Below are 19,499 nucleotides of genomic sequence, written 5' to 3'. Positions count from 1 at the left end.
TTTATGCACCTGTCAGCAATGGGTGTGGCTGAAATAGCCGAATCCACTAATTTGAAGGGAGTCCACATGCTTTTGGCCATGTAGTGTACCTTAATAGAAAATGACTCAAGTAAAAGTAAAAGTAAAATACTACTTGAGTCAAAGTCTAAAAGTCTATGGTTTTGCTTGAAGTATCAAAAGTAAATGTAATTGCTAAAATATACTAAAGTATCGAAATTAAAAGTATAAATTATTTCTAATTCCTTATATTAAGCAAACCAGACGGTACCAAATTCTTGCTTTTGAAATTTACGGATAGCCAGGGGCACACTCGAACATTCAGACATAATTTACAAATGAAGCATGTGTGTTCAGAGAGTCTGCCAGATGAGAGTCAGTAGGGATGACCGTGGATGTTGTCATGTGCATGAATTTGAGTATTTTCCTGTCCTGCTAAGCATTCAAAATGTTTTTGGTGTCTGGGGAAATGTATGGAGTAAAAAGTACATTAATGTCTTTTGGAATGTAGTGAAGTAAAAATAAATTTTGTCTCACATGGTAGTCTCACTATTAACCACAGGTCAAAATATATTTGAGCTACTTTTTTTATTGTTTGATCATAAGAATGAATCGATTTTCCTAAAATGTTGCCTGGTGTTTTATTAACTGATCCAAAGGATTAAGCCTACTTATTCAGCAGTTGTATCACCGTTTTTTGAAGGTTGGAGCAAAAACATGTACAGAGATTGAGAGGGAGATCCAGAGAGTTAAAGAGAGTGTGGAAGCAGAGATTATAGAAGACACTGTGAAAACGCTCTACAAACTGCTGGAGAAGATCCATAAGGAGGGAGGAGGAAATAAAGGAGAATGTGTTGGAGAAGGTAGGGAATGGAGAACGCAAAGGAGGAAATTAAGAAGAGGAAGGAGGGGGTAGAGCGGAAGGAGAAGGTGGCAAGGCAGAGACAGGTGGTGGAGAAGGAGAATCAGAAGATGGAGAAGAAGTGAGAGTAGGTAGAGGTGAAAGACAAGGGGCTGGATAGGTAGAAAGAGAAACTTGAGAAGAAGAGCAAGAAACTGGAAATATTGTTGAAAGTTGGAAAGTTGGAGTTGGAAAAGGAGAAAGAGAAAGAGAAGTTAGATAGGATGAATAAGACAGTGGAAAGGTTGAAAGTGGATGTGAATAAGAGAAGGTATAATATTACAGGAACAGGACAGAGGATGAAAAAAGACAAAGAATGAGATGTTAATCTTATTCTTCCTCTACAAAATAAAAGTAAATGTCGAAGAGAAGGCAGAGGAGATGCAGAAAGTGAAAGTGGAGTGGAAGTGATTGAAGGAGAAGATGAAAGAGAGAAAGAGGGAGGAAAAGAGAGAGAAAGAAGTGGAGAGAGAGGGAGAAGTTTGAGAAGTGAAAGAGCAGGATGGAGAGAGAAACACACACACACAGCCATTAATGTACCACTCTGCACTCAGTACTGTGAGCCTTTGAACACATTTGAATTAACATATGAGAGAACGGCAAATTTGCGTTGGAGGTCAGTCTCCTGTAATACATAGCTATTAATAAATTCACGACAACAACACTGGAGGTCGCTGTTTCTAACTCAAAGGGGTTCTAATACAAACGTCAATAAACTCCAACAAACCCCTATAAAATAGGCCTACAGGTTCCATAGAAAAAAACAATAAAGCAGGAAGATGTCAAAAAGTCTTAGGGTTGGTACACTTTTTTGATCTCGTAAAAAAAGGCCGTGAATCAAACCAGTCCAAAGGCTACACTTTTCATTGATCAAAATACACAGTTGAAAAGCTCTAGGTAGCGGAGAGCTAAGTAGAGATCGATCTCATTAGTAATGATAGGGACCCTCTAGTGGTCGTGGGTGGTACTCCGGCACTCTTGTGAATGGAGCCCATACGGTGAAGGGGGATGCAAACTGAGGGACAACAAGACCCTCTCTCAAGCTCTCTAGATACGGTACAATCTTGTGGCTGGAGACGAAGCACTGTAGTCTTGTTTCGAAGCGTTTTCAGTCGGAGACAGGATACACATAATTATTTGACGAGACTATAGGAGATATTTACTTTTCACCACATCATTGTGGTCTTGTCTGTGTGAATTAATAATGTTCTTGGACATTTTAATTTGGTGTATGATGGCACTGGACACCACGCGCATCGCATCATCTCTGGAGTTACAACCTGACATGTGAGTGACTTTAGAGTTGCACGACTATTTTATGTTGAATCATCTAATACATGAGCACACTATAGCCTTCATGTGACACTTGAACAGTTGAGTCTGTAAATAGTCAATGAATAAAGGCTTCGTTTGGTATTTGCGGCTCTTCAATGGAAATGTGTTATTGCAGCATGTTTCAATAGGCCGGCCTACTTTTGGTTAAAGGGATCAACCACAACCTCTAATCATGGTTATTCGGCTTTGTTGTCACTGTTTTCTACTGTTGGATACTAACGTTATATCTGTATCATTTACTCTTTCTTTTTTGACTGCACAACAGTCAACTGGATGCATTTGTCCTCTAGGCGTCGCTCTTTGTGCACCTCACGTAAAATACACCATATCATACTTTACCCTGCAAACATGACCACTATTATACTGAGGATGTAAAGGAATGTGCATTTCTCAAGAGACTTCCCGAAAAGAATGAGCGTGTGCAGGACGCGCATGTAGGAGTGTTTTTTCATGTTGGAGCCTTATACTTTTCTCAGCTAATTAACCTAGCCTGCTGTCTCTTGAACCCAGATGGTGTGTTCAGATGCAGAAATACACCTTTGGACAAAAGTGTGTTATAAAAATTTTGCTATATTTATGACGGTATGTAGATATTCAGATATTCAGCTGCTTAGCATTTTCATTGGCGGACAGCCAGACATGCACCAAGTAATGCACACACACACACACACACACACACACACACACACACACACACACACACACACACACACACACACACACACACACACACACACACACACACACACACACACACACACACACACACACACACACACACACACACACACACACACACACAAGCACACACACATTCTGACATGTTTTCTCTTATGACATTGTAAACTTGTATTGCCTGCAGGGTTTCATTGGTTGTTTATTGGGTATCTGGAACACTGTCCAAGTCTAGCAGAGTACTTGAGAACATGAGTCTAGGGAATTCTAAAGGAGAACAGACCAAAACCTAGACTACAGATGCAGATAGAATGATTTTACTTTACATTATGGAGCCACAGCAGGTAACGCACAAGCTGTATAGTGTGCCTTGAGCTAAACAATGAGATACTCCTAACAATGGCCAATTGTCATTGCTGAACTCAATCCAATTGCTAATTTCCCAGGTCTATCTGGTGCTGTGAATAGACATAAGATAGCACATCTAGGTAATGTATGTTACTGTGTCTGTTGGAATGTGTGCATCTGCTTCCTCTTGGATTGTGTCAGTGTTTCCCCTGTGTCGGCGTGCTCCCTGGTGACACACACACCTCATCTGGGGGGAACACGCTGGGCACCTGTCAAGACGCTGGAGGGTCTGGTGCTGCTGGGTGGTTCGTGATGAGGGTCAGCAACTCTGGTGTGTCAGAAGGGGGAGAGTAACAACTCTCTCTCCTGAGCCTCAACCCTGACCCTCTCCTGTCCTGTGTCTCACTAATCACTTGAAGGATATCTAAACCGCTCATCTCCATTTTTACTCCTTTGTAAATCAATGATTAAATTGATGACAACAACATGGTATATACCAATGTATCCCTCGTACCCAGAGTAATTATAGTGTTACTACACAGGTATACAAGCTACTTAATGTCAAGTGTTACAGACTGAACCATCCTCTCTGTGTCTCTGCAGGCCTAATGTGTGTGCGGAGCAGGAGTTGTCCATGCTGGGTGCACGCCAGCCTTGTGTCCAGGCGTTCACTCGAATGGTCAAGGTCTGGAAGCAAGGCTGCACCAGCCACCGCTGGTGTGTTGGCTACGAAAGGAGGTGAGTGGCACATCTTCTCCAATACCCTGTTGTTGTTGTTGTTGGATAGTTCTACTGAGTCTCTCCTCTCATAACTGGGCTCATACAGATGTAGGATCTTAATTTGAGCCAGTTTCATACAGCAGGAAAATAGTCCTGCAGCAACAGGACATTTGAATTGTTATGTGGATTATAAATAATGGATTTTTTTTTATGGTTTGAGGGAAAATCAAGCCTGACATTTCAAAGTGGAAATTACAAGAAGCACTACAGATACACTACAAGTTTAACATTTCCTGCATTGCAGGAAAGTTCTCCTCCAGCAGGGTGATCATATTAAGATCCTTCACCTGTATGTCATTTCCTTTCTGCAGAACAGGCTACTACACAGCCTACAGGCAGGTGTACAGTATGGATGTGCACAGGGTGTACAGGTGCTGCCCTGGGTGGACACAGAGGGGCAAGGAGAGGGGCTGTTTGCACCGTGAGTTCAAAGAGAAACACTGAATATTATTTTCATATTAACACATGTATCTATGAAATAATGTAGCGCTATCGATACATATGAAATTAATTGATCAAGTGTTGTCATGCCCATGATGTGTCTGAGCATTTGCAGGTGGTACTGAAATGACTGATGTGCGTTGTGTTCTACAGGGGTGTGTGCTGCTACTACCTGCTTCAATGGGGGCAGGTGTGATGAGGGAGGTGACCAGATCTGTCAGTGTCCTGTAGGCTTCCAAGGAACACGCTGCCAGTATGGTGAGTGAGTCATCATGGAGTCAGAGAAAGAGAACATGTTGTAGACACCTTGCCATGGTGGGGGGGGGGGGGGGGCAGAGTGAGACAATTGTAAAGAGAGAGAGAGACAGAGAGAGAGGGAGAGAGAGAGGGAATGAGAGAGAGAGTGAGAAAGAGGGAATGAGAGGCCAGAGAGAAACACAGATGCCTTTTCTCGACTAAACACTTCAACAATATTGTGAAGGTCAACGTTTTTTTAACCTTCAGTGTCCACCCTGTACCCACTAACCACCCCTTTGCGTTGTATTCTAGAGACTGACCTACATGTATATCCTTAAAGGAGACCATACTGTTAATGTCCTAATGGACACAGTGCAGACCTTGTGCTTTCACTTTGAACAACATCAATTTGCCTTTCCTGTGGCTGCGATCGGTGGGGGTTGCTGAGTGGCAGAAGTGCACTCTGGGAGAAAAGGGGTTCTTTGAAGGCTGGTGCCCCAGGCGCTAGGGGGCTAACTTAACCCTGCCTCGGTCCTCTGTCCTCCAGTCTGCAAGCTGGATCCTAGCCACCGTGCTTCTACACGTGCATTGCTTGCTGTTTGGGGTTTTAGGCTGGGTTTCTGTACAGTACTTTGTGACATCAGCTGATGTAGGAAGGGCTTTATAAATACATTTGATTGGTTGATTGATTGATAATGAGGGCATGTGCAGTTTGAGGTTCTCACAGATGGAGCAGACACTGCCTGTCTGGACACCAGGGCCCGTATCCACATAAAGTCTTCCCATAGAGTAGGAGTGCTGAAATAGGATCTTTGACCTTTTAGATCATAATGAATAAGATTATATGGACAGGTGGGAACCTGATCCTAGACCAGCTCCAACTCTGAAACACTTTGTGAATATGGGCCAATGGCTGGTATTCTGTCAACATTCAATGGTCCATCCTTCATAGTTCATGTTTATTCAAGCCAATCAGCAAGCAATCACTATTGAACCCCCCCTAGCACCTTGTTTTCCAACTATGAAGCAAGTACAGTTCTATTGTCCAGGCCCAAAGAATATTTACCTTAGGTGAAAGCATACTAGTGGAATGTGGACTGTAACATGATCTGTAACAAGTAACATGATCCAGAATTATTTTTCCTGTCTTTAACATTCTCATGAACATCTCTTGGTCTGCTCTCCTTTCTCCCTGACCCTCTGACCCCTAACACTCTGTCATCCGGCCAAAAGCGAGAGGACAACGCTTGTTAGTTGATGTTCTTAGGAAGACTCCCGCCAAGAGAGAACAGAGAACAATTAGTTACAACCCCTTCCCATGCTCATGCATGGACACACGCATACATGCACACTAACACACACACACAGACACACACGCGCGCGCACGCACTCAGGGAAGCACACATTCAGGCACAACACACACACACGCACGTACGCACTCAGGCACGCACTCAGGCACACACATACACTCACTGTGACACTGTCACACACACACACACACACACACACACACACACACACACACACACACACACACACACACACACACACACACACACACACACACACACACACACACACACACACACACACACACACACACACACACACACACACACACACACACACACACACACACACACACACACACACCCAGCAGGAGGAAGGTCCTACCAGGGGCTCTCTTTGTTGCTCTTCCTCCGGCTGTGACATTTCACAGGGACACATCAGTGTTTGTTTCTGGTGGCTGTCCCGCTCGTTTGTTTGGAAAGAACTGCTTGGGTTTTCAGGGAAGGGTGAACAACAGAGGGACACACACAATAATCAGGTGACAGGGAAGGGGGACACAGATAAGCCTGAGTCTTTCCCGTCAAGGTTTTTAGCATCCTGTGATTCGTTTCCCTCTGTGATCACAGCAGCTTTGACCTCTTATTCCTCCTCTCTCCCTTAACATCTTTCCTTCCACCTCTCAGAGTAGATTTATCCTCTTTTCCTTCCAGAAGGATTAAAAAAGAGCAGCAGCTCAGGCCAAGCCAGTTCTCACTGAGAGGGGCACTGTTTCTCTGTGTGGAGTCAAATGCATAGAAAAGGATTCGATTTAGAAGTTGTGTAATTAGTGTAATTTTTTATTCAAGAATATTCTTAAGTGATAATGTCAGAGAAGCCGGTGTTTGGAGGATATATTGGCACAGGTGTTGTTAAGCCCAAAACGAAGTCGAAAGAATTACACTAATTACACAACTTCTAAACTTAATCCTTGACCTTTTTATGCATTTGACTCCATACAGAGGTACAGTGTCCCTCTCAGTGAGAACTGTCTGAACATGGCTGCTTGGCCTGAGCTGCTGCCCTCCTTTAATCCTTCTGGCTGGAGAGGACATTATCACTTTAAACCTTTTGGCTGGAGAGGACGTTATCACTTTAATCCTTCTGGCTGGAGAGGACGGTATCACTTTAATCCTTCTGGCTGGAGAGGACGGTATCACTTTAATCCTTCTGGCTGGAGAGGACGTTATCACTTTAATCCTTCTGGCTGGAGAGGACGTTATCACTTTAATCCTTCTGGCTGGAGAGGACGGTATCACTTTAATCCTTCTGGCTGGAGAGGACGTTATCACTTTAATCCTTCTGGCTGGAGAGAACATTATCACTTTAATCCTTCTGGCTGGAGAGAACATTATCACTTTAATCCTTCTGGCTGGAGAGGACGTTATCACTTTAATCCTTCTGGCTGGAGGGAACATTATCACTTTAATCCTTCTGGCTGGAGAGAACGTTATCACTTTAATCCTTCTGGCTGGAGAGGACGTTATCACTTTAATCCTTCTGGCTGGAGAGGACGTTATCACTTTAATCCTTCTGGCTGGAGAGGACGTTATCACTTTAATCCTTCTGGCTGGAGAGGACGTTATCACTTTAATCCTTCTGGCTGGAGAGGACGTTATCACTTTAATCCTTCTGGCTGGAGAGGACGTTATCACTTTAATCCTTCTGGCTGGAGAGGACGTTATCACTTTAATCCTTCTGGCTGGAGAGGACGTTATCACTTTAATCCTTCTGGCTGGAGAGGACGTTATCACTTTAATCCTTCTGGCTGGAGAGGACGTTATCACTTTAATCCTTCTGGCTGGAGAGGACGTTATCACTTTAATCCTTCTGGCTGGAGAGGACGTTATCACTTTAATCCTTCTGGCTGGAGAGGACGTTATCACTTTAATCCTTCTGGCTGGAGAGGACGTTATCACTTTAATCCTTCTGGCTGGAGAGGACGTTATCACTTTAATCCTTCTGGCTGGAGAGGACGTTATCACTTTAATCCTTCTGGCTGGAGAGGACGTTATCACTTTAATCCTTCTGGCTGGAGAGAACGTTATCACTTTAATCCTTCTGGCTGGAGAGGACGGTATCACTTTAATCCTTCTGGCTGGAGAGGACGTTATCACTTTAATCCTTCTGGCTGGAGAGGACGTTATCACTTTAATCCTTCTGGCTGGAGAGGACGTTATCACTTTAATCCTTCTGGCTGGAGAGGACGGTATCACTTTAATCCTTCTGGCTGGAGAGGACGTTATCACTTTAATCCTTCTGGCTGGAGAGGACGTTATCACTTTAATCCTTCTGGCTGGAGAGGACGTTATCACTTTAATCCTTCTGGCTGGAGAGGACGTTATCACTTTAATCCTTCTGGCTGGAGAGGACGTTATCACTTTAATCCTTCTGGCTGGAGAGGACGGTATCACTTTAATCCTTCTGGCTGGAGAGGACGTTATCACTTTAATCCTTCTGGCTGGAGAGGACGTTATCACTTTAATCCTTCTGGCTGGAGAGGACGTTATCACTTTAATCCTTCTGGCTGGAGAGGACGGTATCACTTTAATCCTTCTGGCTGGAGAGGACGGTATCACTTTAATCCTTCTGGCTGGAGAGGACGTTATCACTTTAATCCTTCTGGCTGGAGAGGACGTTATCACTTTAATCCTTCTGGCTGGAGAGGACGGTATCACTTTAATCCTTCTGGCTGGAGAGGACGGTATCACTTTAATCCTTCTGGCTGGAGAGGACGTTATCACTTTAATCCTTCTGGCTGGAGAGGACGTTATCACTTTAATCCTTCTGGCTGGAGAGGACGTTATCACTTTAATCCTTCTGGCTGGAGAGGACGGTATCACTTTAATCCTTCTGGCTGGAGAGGACGGTATCACTTTAATCCTTCTGGCTGGAGAGGACGTTATCACTTTAATCCTTCTGGCTGGAGAGGACGTTATCACTTTAATCCTTCTGGCTGGAGAGGACGTTATCACTTTAATCCTTCTGGCTGGAGAGGACGTTATCACTTTAATCCTTCTGGCTGGAGAGGACGTTATCACTTTAATCCTTCTGGCTGGAGAGGACGTTATCACTTTAATCCTTCTGGCTGGAGAGGACGTTATCACTTTAATCCTTCTGGCTGGAGAGGACGTTATCACTTTAATCCTTCTGGCTGGAGAGGACGTTATCACTTTAATCCTTCTGGCTGGAGAGGACGTTATCACTTTAATCCTTCTGGCTGGAGAGGACGGTATCACTTTAATCCTTCTGGCTGGAGAGAACATTATCACTTTAATCCTTCTGGCTGGAGAGGACGGTATCACTTTAATCCTTCTGGCTGGAGAGGTTATCACTTTAATCCTTCTGACTGGAGAGGACGTTATCACTTTAATCCTTCTGGCTGGAGAGAACATTATCACTTTAATACAACGGCTTACGAACTGTACTTCGTTACCAACATATTCAAATAAGAATTGACATATTTATATATATATTTTTTTAAATATTTTTTATTTACAGTTTTTTACATTCACTTTGGCACTAATTTCAGAACCTTGTGTTCATTTTTCAAAACTCTAGACACAACTCAAAATGGTCATCACTTGCATTCATATCTTTAAAGAAACCTTGCACTTGCAGAATCATTGGTTCAAAAAACTAATTTACCATGAAAAACCATAGGAACATTAATTTATATCACCCACACACAAGATACCGATAGTTTCACTGTGTAGTTGTTCGTACAATCATTAAATATTGTAGTACAAAATATGTGATACATGTTTCATTATGGTGCTACACATAAATACATCACTGTAAAAGGACTAGTAGAGAGAATACTACAGACACAGTGGAATCATTGTACAAAATCTGACATTTTTTGATGAAAACAATAAAATCACATCATAGGTTTCTTTTAATCAAAGCAAAAATAATTAGCTACAAAAAAAGAAAAAAACTACAGTAAAACGTGAACTGCAGTGTTCCTCACCTGGCTTACTGTAAAAAGCAAAACAAACGATTGATTACTGTACTTCTATATTTCCATCAACCCTGTCTTGTGGATTTGGCCACAGGATCTCATCCACATCACAATGGATGTTTTCATTAGCCAAACATCTTGGGAAGAATATTCGGGCATGGCGAATCCAGGCCTGACACTGGTCTGTTGTGATGTCATTGCATTCCTCAAACGGGTTAAGGAAAGGAGAGTATGGGGGTAAGTACATGGTGGTAAATTGTGGATGGGCCTGAAACCATGCTTGCACCATTTGAGCATGGTGGAACCTGACATTGTCCCACACAATGACATAGGTGACGCCATCAGCTCTACAGACCAGATTTAGCTCATCAAGGAAGGTTACAAGGAAAGCTGCATTATATGATCCAATACGAGGTCTGCGTCCCACCACACCATCTTCCGATATAGCCGCACACATGGTGATATGTTGGCCCCGCGTTATCCAGGTACTTGGATGGTTGCCCGCTGGCCAATGAAATTCTGACCTCTCCTCCTTGTCTTGGCCAGGTTGAAGCCTGCCTCATCCAAAATAGGAATTTGTGATGGTTTTTGTCAGCATCCATCTCCATCACCCTCTAAAAATACATTTTGGAAAGACAATGACTGATTACAATGATGTAGCATTTTTGGCATCAAGAAACTAACATCAAGAAACTGAACTTACCTGAACTTACCTGAACTTACTCTGTCTGCATTTCTTTCAAAAGGCACACAATATAGCTGTTTTAGAGACACCTGGTGCATTTTCAGCATGAGTACAATATTCGGCAAACTTATGGCTTTCACATTGTTGAAAATGTCGTCATTGTCCAAGATTTGCTGCCGAATTTCTGTAAGGTGAATATGGCCCGAACCAAATTGACCACAGCCCGTTCTTGTTGATCAGTCAGAATTTTCACTCTGTCTCCCCTATTTGGCCTAGTCTCAATTCTGCAGGGAAAATTATAGTAAGAACACATTTAGTCACATCACCTACTCTGTGGTAGACATTGGCATGCAGTATACAGTAATTTGACAATTGAGAGTAGCCTAATGTTTAGTGCATGCTGAAGACTTATCGGTTGAGGGAAGTTCTGATGATTCAGGCCATGGTTGATCTTCTGAGGTTTGGTTGAATCATTGTAACTGCCTCAGTCATTGTCATGCCATGATTTACAACATGATCTACAACTATTGCTCGGATTTCATTGGACACTCTTTGCTGTTGCTGCCGCTGTCTTGGTCCGTGGCCTTGTCCTCTAGAATGTTCCCCCACACCTCTCAAACGAGGCACACGAACACCTCTCAGAAGAGGTGCTTGTGTCCTGCCATTCCTTTGACCCTTTGACCACCTCGTCTTCCTCCTCTCACTGCTTGACCTCTATTGTGACCTGGATCACCTGCCAGCTCCATGATATCGCTAGGTTGTTGTAGGTGGATACCACTCATTTCACTATATACTCGTACTACAATGTGAAATCAATCATCAGTAATGAGTTGGCAATATTGGAAAAGCAATTACAAGGGCCTGCATACATACTCTCACCAGCCACTTTATTAGGTACACCTTCGTGTTAATGCAAATAGCCTGCTCCTTCAAACAGCGAATCATGTGGCAGCCTGCAACTCAATATATAGAGTATATAGAGTAGGGAGCTTTAGTTGTTGTTCGACCAAACATTAAAACGGGCAAGATGTGTAATTTAAGCAACTCTGACCGTGGTATGATTGTTGGTGCCACACATGGTGGTTCCAACATCTCAAAAACAGCTTCCCTCCTGGGATTTTTACACACTACAGTCTCTAGAGTTTACAGAGAATGGTGCGATAAACAAACCAGATTCTGTGGGCAAAAATACCTTGTTAATGAGAGAGGTCAGAGGAGATGTCCAGACTCATTCAAGCTAACAGAAGGGCCACAAATAACAGCCGTTTAAAACAGTTGTATGCAGAAGGGCATCTCTTAACGTACAACACCGTGAATAATTGAGGCTGTTGTGGAAGCAAAAGGGGGTCCTACCCAGTACTAGTACTAGATAGGTGTACTAGATAGGTGTACCTACCTACATTTGAGAAATGTGCATTTTGATCATCGGTTGTGAGTTTTGTGTCTGGAGTTTTGAAAAATGACATCAAGGTTCTGAAATTAGTGCCAAGGTGATTGTAAAAAAACGTAACCTTTATTTAACTACGCAAGTCAGTTAAGAACAAATTCTTATTTACAATGACGGCCTATCCTGGCCAAACCCGGACAACGCTGGGCCAATTGTGCGCAACGCTATCGGACTCCCAATCACGGCCGGATGTGAAGCAGCCTGGATTCGAACCAGGGACTGCAATGACGCAACTTGCACTGAGACGCAGTGCCTTAGACCGCTGCACCACTCAGCTATTTCATCCTTCCACAATATATAGCCCCGACACAAGTCTAGGGTTGCTACCCAAGCCAGCTGGTCGTTCTTTCTACTGGTTCGGATGCTAGAGACGCAACCCAGTCGTTAAGTATATTTGTTCTGTATCTATGGACGTGACCCAATTGTTCATTCTAAATGGTCCATTGCCATCCAGGTTGGCAATGTTTTTATCCCTTGCTTGCTCGCTAGCCAACAACGGCTAACTTACAGTCACGTCAAAAAAGTGCAGCCAGAATAACAGCAAAGTAGCTGCATTTGCATTTGTTTAAGCTGACATTTATTTGAATACATCCATAACAATGAGCTAATGAGGCGCGATTTCTCCTGGCATAGAAAATGTTCTCTCTCGTCAGGACACTGTTGTTCAGAGAAGCTAGCTAACAACACAGCAACACAATCACTTCAAACTGAAGCTGGAAAGACTGCGAACTAGCTGCACTTCGTTTCGTTTGACCTTTTTTCAATTGACATTTCTTTGTAAATATACAGTTGAAGTCGGAAGTTTACATACACTTAGGTAGGAGTCATTAAAACTTATTTTTCAACCACTCCACAAATTTCTTGTTAACAAACTATAGTTTTGGCAAGTCGGTTAGGACACCTACTTTGTGCATGACACAAGTCATTTTTCCAACAATTGTTTACAGACAGATTATTTCACTTATAATTCACTGTATCACAATTCCAGTGGGTCAGAAGTTTACATACACTACGTTGACTGTGCCTTTAAACAGCTTGGAAAATTCCTGAAAATGATGTAATGGCTTTAAAAGCTTCTGATAGGCTAACTGACATCATTCGAGTCAATTGGAGGTGTACCTGTGAATGTATTTCAAGGCCTACCTTCAAACTCAGTGCCTCTTTGTTTGACATCATGTGAAAATCAAAAGAAATCAGCCAAGACCTCAGAAAAAGAATTGTAGACCTCCACAAGTCTGGTTCATCCTTGGGAGCAATTTCCAAACACCTGAAGGTACCACGTTCATCTGTACAAACAATAGTACGCAAGTATAAACACCATGGGAACACGCAGCCATCATACCGCTCAGGAAGGAGACGCATTCTGTCTCCTAGAGATTAACTTACTTGGGTGTGAACAGTGCAAATCATTCCCGGAACAACAGCAAAGGACCGTGTGAAGATGCTGGAGGAAACAGGTACAGAAGTATCTATATCCACATTAAAACGAGTCCTATATCGACATAACCTGAAAGGCCGCTCAGCAAGGAAGAAGCCACTGCTACAAAACCGCCATAAAAAAGCCAGACTACGGTTTGCAACTGCACATGGGGACACAGATCATACTTTTTGGAGAAATGTCCTCTGGTCTGATGAAACACAAATAGAACTGTTTGGCCATAATGACCATCGTTATGTTTGGAGGAGAAAGGGGGAGACTTGCAAGCCGAAGAACACCATCCCAACCGTGAAGCATGGGGGTGGCAGCATCATGTTGTGGGGGGGCTTTGCTGCAGGAGGGACTGGTGCATTTCACAAAATAGATGGCATCATGAGGATGGAAAATTATGTGAATATATTGAAGCAGCATCTCAAGACCTCAGTCAGGAAGTTAAAGCTTGGTCGCAAATTGGTCTTCCAAATGGACAATGACCCCAAGCATACTTCCAAAGTTGTGGCAAAATGGCTTAAGGACAACAAAGTCAAGGTATTGGAGTGGCCATCACAAAGCTCTGACCTCAATCCTATAGAAAATGTGTGGGCTGAACTGAAAAAGCGTGTGCAAGCAAGGAGGCCTACAAACCTGACTCAGTTACACCAGCTCTGTCAGGAGGAATGGGACAAAATTCACCAAACTTATTGTGGGATTCTTGTGGGAGGCTACCTGAAATGTTTGACCCAAGTTAAACCATTTAAAGGCAATGCTACCAAATACTAATTGAGTGTATGTAAACATCTGACCCACTGGGAATGTGATGAAAGAAATGAAAGCTGAAATAAATAATTCTCTCTACTATTATTCTGACATTTCACATTCTTAAAATAAAGTGGTGATCCTAACTGACCTAAAACAGGGAATTTTACTAGGATTAAATGTCAGGAATTGTGCAAACTGAGTTTAAATGTATTTGGCTAAGGTGCATGTAAACTTCCCGACTTCAACTGTACATAAAAAGGATGCCAGCTGATTCATGATTTCGACTGGCTGAGAAACGCTGTCTGCCTGTCATTACTATGGGAGAGCTGGAGATGGAATTTGAATATTGAAGCAATGTTGCAAATGTTGGTGAGAAAGACAGCAAGGTTTATACAAATCTCCACTGTTGAAAACTAAATGTTAGTCTAAAAGTAATGTCAGATAATGTCTAGATGCTTTTTATAGTGGATATCAAGATTATAAATTGCTTGGCTGGGTGATGAGACAGTGGATTGCGCAGTCAGATGGAACAGAGTAAGTAGGGATTTTAACGTCATAAATTTAGCAGGTGGTAATTTATGGAATAGACACCGGCTGGAATGCGCTTTTAACCAATCAGCATTCAGGATTAGACCCACCCGTTGTATAAATATAGATACAATGTGTGATTGTGATTAAAGGTGTGATCGAAGTGAGCTGCTTTTTGAGTTGGTGGATGTGGTTGAATGCAGCTCACTGCTGGAAAGACTTTTCCCCCTTTTTGTATATTTTCTAAAAGCAATGCCCATTCATATGCACATGCTCCAATGTTCCAAGCCTATTCCAAGGTTATTCCCATGTAGTTTCAGAATATCTCCCACTCCATCAGTGGAGCATTGATTATCAGAGCTGAAACCATATTCCCATGTCCACCAGATGAACTATGCCACACGCTTTAAGATAATCCACACCTTCTTCGACCCAGTCCAGGTTTGTGTTCATTAGATCACACCGTAGATATTGCATTAGAAATGTGAACATTTCTTTAAAAACTATTTCTGCGTCACTCTGCTTCTGAACATTTCCCTTGGTTTTGTGTACCAGGTCAGCAGAGAGGCTTCAACCTGCCAAGAGCTCTGTCAACTCATTCAGAGTAATGAAGCTGTGCTGTGTTGCTCAGAGCTCCTGTCCTACCTGTCTCTGCTTTGCTGCAGTAGAGTTAGCCCTGCAGAACCATGCCTTGGCTTTCTGACTGCTAAATCTATTAAGGACAAGAAGACTGGGGAGCGGGATGCTGTACAATGTTTTCCATGCTTTTTTGGTTCACTCCAGCATAGCTTTCAGGTTTGGTTTGACCTAGAAAGGTTGCAAGATCGAATCCCCGAGCTGACAAGGTAAAGATCTGTCGTTCTGCCTCTGAATAAGGCAGTTAACCCACTGTTCCTAGGCCGTCATTGAAAATAAGAATTTGTTCTTAAAACTTCTCTAGGATAGGGGGCAGCATTTTCATGTTTGGATGAAAAGCATACCCAAATTCAACTGCCAGCTACTCATCCCCAGAAGATAAGATATGCATATTGTTAGTAGATTTGGATAGAAAACACTCTGAAGTTTCTAAAACTGTTTGAATCATGTCTGTGAGTATAACATAACTTATTTAGCAGCCGAAACCCCGAGGACAAACCATTCAGATTTTTTTAATTTTTAGGTCACTCTTTTCAATGGATTTTCATTGGGAATACACACTTCTAATTGACCTTCTTGCAGTTCCTACCGCTTCCACTGGATGTCAACAGTCTTTAGAAATTGGTTGAGGGTTTTTCCTTTGTGTAATGAAGAAGTACAGCCATTTTGAATCAGGGTCACTTGTTGTGTCCTGTTTGTTAGAGGTGCATGACCAGAAGGCTAGCTACAGTTTGTTTTAATCCTGTATTGAACACAGATCATCCCGTCTTCAATTTTATCGATTATTTACGTTAAAATATACCTAAAGTTGTATTACAAAAGTAGTTTGAATTGTTTTGGCAAAGTTTACAGGTAACTTTTGAGATATTTTGTAGTCACGTTTCACAATTTGGAACCAGTGTTTTTCTGGATCAAACGCGCCAAATAAATTGACATTTTGGATATATATCAACGGAATTAAACGAACAAAATGACCATTTGTGATGTATATGGGACATTTTGGAGTGCCAACAACAGAAGCTCGTCAAAGGTAAGGCATGAATTATATTTTTATTTCTGCGTTTTGTGTCGCGCCTGCAGGGTTGAAATATGCTTCTCTCTCTTTGTTTACTATGGTGCTAACTCAGATAATAGCATCGTTTGCTTTCGCCGAAAAGCCTATTTGAATTCTGACATGTTGCCTGGATTCACAACCAGTGTAGCTTTAATTTGGTATTTTTCTTGTGTGATTTAATGAAAGTTAGATTTTTATAGTAATTTATTTGAATTTGGTGCTCTGCATTTTCTCTGGCTTTTGGCCAAGTGAGACAGTAGCGTCCCGCCTAAACTCAGATTTCTGGATATAAATATGAACTTTACGGAACAAAACATACATGTATTGTGTAACATGAAGTCCTATGAGTGTCATCTGATGAAGATTATTACATTTACATTTTAGTCATTTAGCAGACGCTCTTATCCAGAGCGACTTACAGTAGAGTGCATACATTTTATTACATTTTACATACTGAGACAAGGATATCCCTACCGGCCAAACCCTCCCTAACCCGGACGACGCTATGCCAATTGTACGTCGCCCCACGGACCTCCCGGTTGCGACAGAGCCTGGGCGCGAACCCAGAGACTCTGATGACGCAGCTAGCACTGCGATGCAGTGCCCTAGACCACTGCGCCACCCGGGAGGCCCTATTATCAAAGGTTAGTGATTCATTTTATCTTTATTTCTGCTTTTTGTTACTCCTCTCTTTGGCTGGAAAAATGGCTGTGTTTTTCTGTGGCTATGTACTGACCTAACATAATCGCAAGGTGTGCTTTCGCCGTAAATCCTTTTTGAAATCAGAATTTGGCACTCTGGATTTTTACTGGCTTTTGGCCAAGTGGGACGTTAGCGTCCCACATATCCCAGAAAAGTTTTAACTGACTTGCCTAGTAAAATAAAGGTAAAATAAATAAAAAGATGTGAGTGTGGTGGTTGTAATACTATGGTGATTCTCCCTTGATTAGAGAAGTGCAGTCTTTGTGTTGTCTCAATGACCAGCACAGCTTGAGCAGATAGGTTTTTTATTCTGTTTAGTTTATATGATGTGGAAAGTATACCTAAGCCAGTACCCAGTATCTGGGTTAAAGCATGAGGTAGTTGATGCAGCTCTGTCAACTCAGTGAAATGCTGATGCCACGAGCAGCACCACAGATATTGTGATGAGCAAGATGCAATACTTTGCTCTCTCACAGTCACACACAGTATCTTCGCATGTTACTGTGTGGTAGCCAGAGGACCAAAACCGTGGAGAAGTTGAGCCTCACGCTTCAACGCTCTTAGTTGTTGCAGAAATTGACCCACTATGCTGTTTACTTTCTGCATCTATGTTATATTGCTGAGTCTACCTTTTAGTAATGATAATATAATTCATTTCATTTATAGCACTTTCCACCAAGTGCTCAAAGCGTTTTACATAAAGTTTTACACGCTGTAGTCAGAGCTTGGAGCCACCCCACAGCACTAATACAAACCAGGTTTGGTGGGTGAATGGGACGTTTATTTAGATCTGGAACTCTGTTCCATACCTGGAGCCATGAACCCAGCAGTTGTAGTGACTCAGGGAGAGCCACGCCCCGCTAGTCGGAAAAACTGTTGGATGGTGGAGATGGAGAGGAGTGTTGAGTGAAGGGGCACACGATGGTGGCAGAATGTAGGGTAGACTTCAGACCATATCATTAGAAATATGTCAGAATGTTGACATACTGTATATAACCATAGTATTTCAAGTTGCAAGTTTTTAATGTCACGTGCACAGGTACACTGAAATGCCTTCCTTGCAAGCTCCAAACCCAACAATGCCGTAATCAATATCGATGTACCACAAAAAAATAACATAAGGTAGAACAAAAACACAAGAAAATAAATAATAAATAAGAAGAACAGGAGAAAGTAAGAAGCTATATACAGGGTCGGTTCCAGTACCATATTTACAATGCGCAGGATACAGAGTGACAGAGATAGATATGTGTAGGGGTACCAACCACCATATTGTGACGTATTCTAATGAGACCACATTGTCAGACCATGAGAGAGATGGCACAATTATTTGATAATGTTGAGACTTTTATATTCTGTTGTGGATTTTTTATTTGTCAATGGTTGAGGGAACAGGGAAAGGGGAAGAAAGAGACAGACAGAGGGGAGAGAGATAACCTCTCCAATGTAGATTTATGATGTTTGCTTTCCTCCATGTTCCCTAATCCTGGTCTGTGTTGTATAGAACACATGTCTGGATAACATCCTCACACAGCAAGGAGGCACACGATCCTTTCTCTGGATCTCAGACTGGCTTTATCCACGCTTTACCCAGTCCTGAGTCACCTGGAACCCCCGGAGAACCATTAGATAACCACCAGGGAACCCCCTGGATATAAAGTATGAATTACTGACCTCATGCCAGTGTGCCACAGGTAAATCAGTCAGCCTTTATGGGACCTTAGGGGCCACATCCCAATGTACTTAAGGGCCTCACTCAATGGTATATTATGGTCCGTATATTCATGTGGATGTTGTGGAACAGAAACAGTTAGCGATACAGATAGGTATGTACACTACAGCACCTGTTTACTGTCTGTGTAAGGGCTGTTGTCCTCCTCTTCCTCAGACGAGGAGAGGAGAGAAGGATCAGTGGACCAATACGCCGCAAGGTATGATGACATGATGATATTTATTGAAACACAAAGACGAATACGAAAACACTTGGAAAATTACAAAATAAGAAAACGACGTAGACAAAACCTGAACATGAACTTACATAACTACACGTAGAACTCACGGACAGGAACAGACTACATCAAAACGAACGAACAGCCAAACAGTCCCGTATGGTACAGACATCGACGACACAGGAGACAATCACCCACAAACAAACAGTGAGAACACCCTACCTAAATATGACTCTCAATTAGAGGAAAATGCAAAACACCTGCCTCTAATTAAGAGCCATACCAGGCAACCCAAAACCAACATAGAAACAGAAAACA

At 42.5% G+C, this 19,499-nt stretch overlaps 1 protein-coding gene across 2 annotated transcripts in view; it reads left to right on the top strand.

Moving 5' to 3' along the window:
• Nucleotides 1-1,919: 1,919 nt before the first annotated feature.
• The window catches only part of LOC129832184 (multiple epidermal growth factor-like domains protein 6), a 104,788-nt gene continuing 87,208 nt past the window's right edge, over nt 1,920-19,499 (top strand). For both annotated transcript variants that reach the window (XM_055896030.1, XM_055896029.1), the window contains exons 1-4: nt 1,920-2,185; nt 3,860-3,994; nt 4,348-4,457; nt 4,631-4,735. In XM_055896030.1, the coding sequence (XP_055752005.1) occupies nt 2,103-2,185; nt 3,860-3,994; nt 4,348-4,457; nt 4,631-4,735 (433 nt within the window). In that variant the 5' untranslated portion in view covers nt 1,920-2,102. The remainder of the gene's footprint in view (nt 2,186-3,859; nt 3,995-4,347; nt 4,458-4,630; nt 4,736-19,499) is intronic.

Source organism: Salvelinus fontinalis, chromosome 33, assembly GCF_029448725.1.
Source record: "Salvelinus fontinalis isolate EN_2023a chromosome 33, ASM2944872v1, whole genome shotgun sequence".
NCBI classification, from domain to species: domain Eukaryota; kingdom Metazoa; phylum Chordata; class Actinopteri; order Salmoniformes; family Salmonidae; genus Salvelinus; species Salvelinus fontinalis.
Note: the sequence above shows the minus strand (reverse complement) of the source record. Positions and strands in the feature narration are given on the sequence as shown.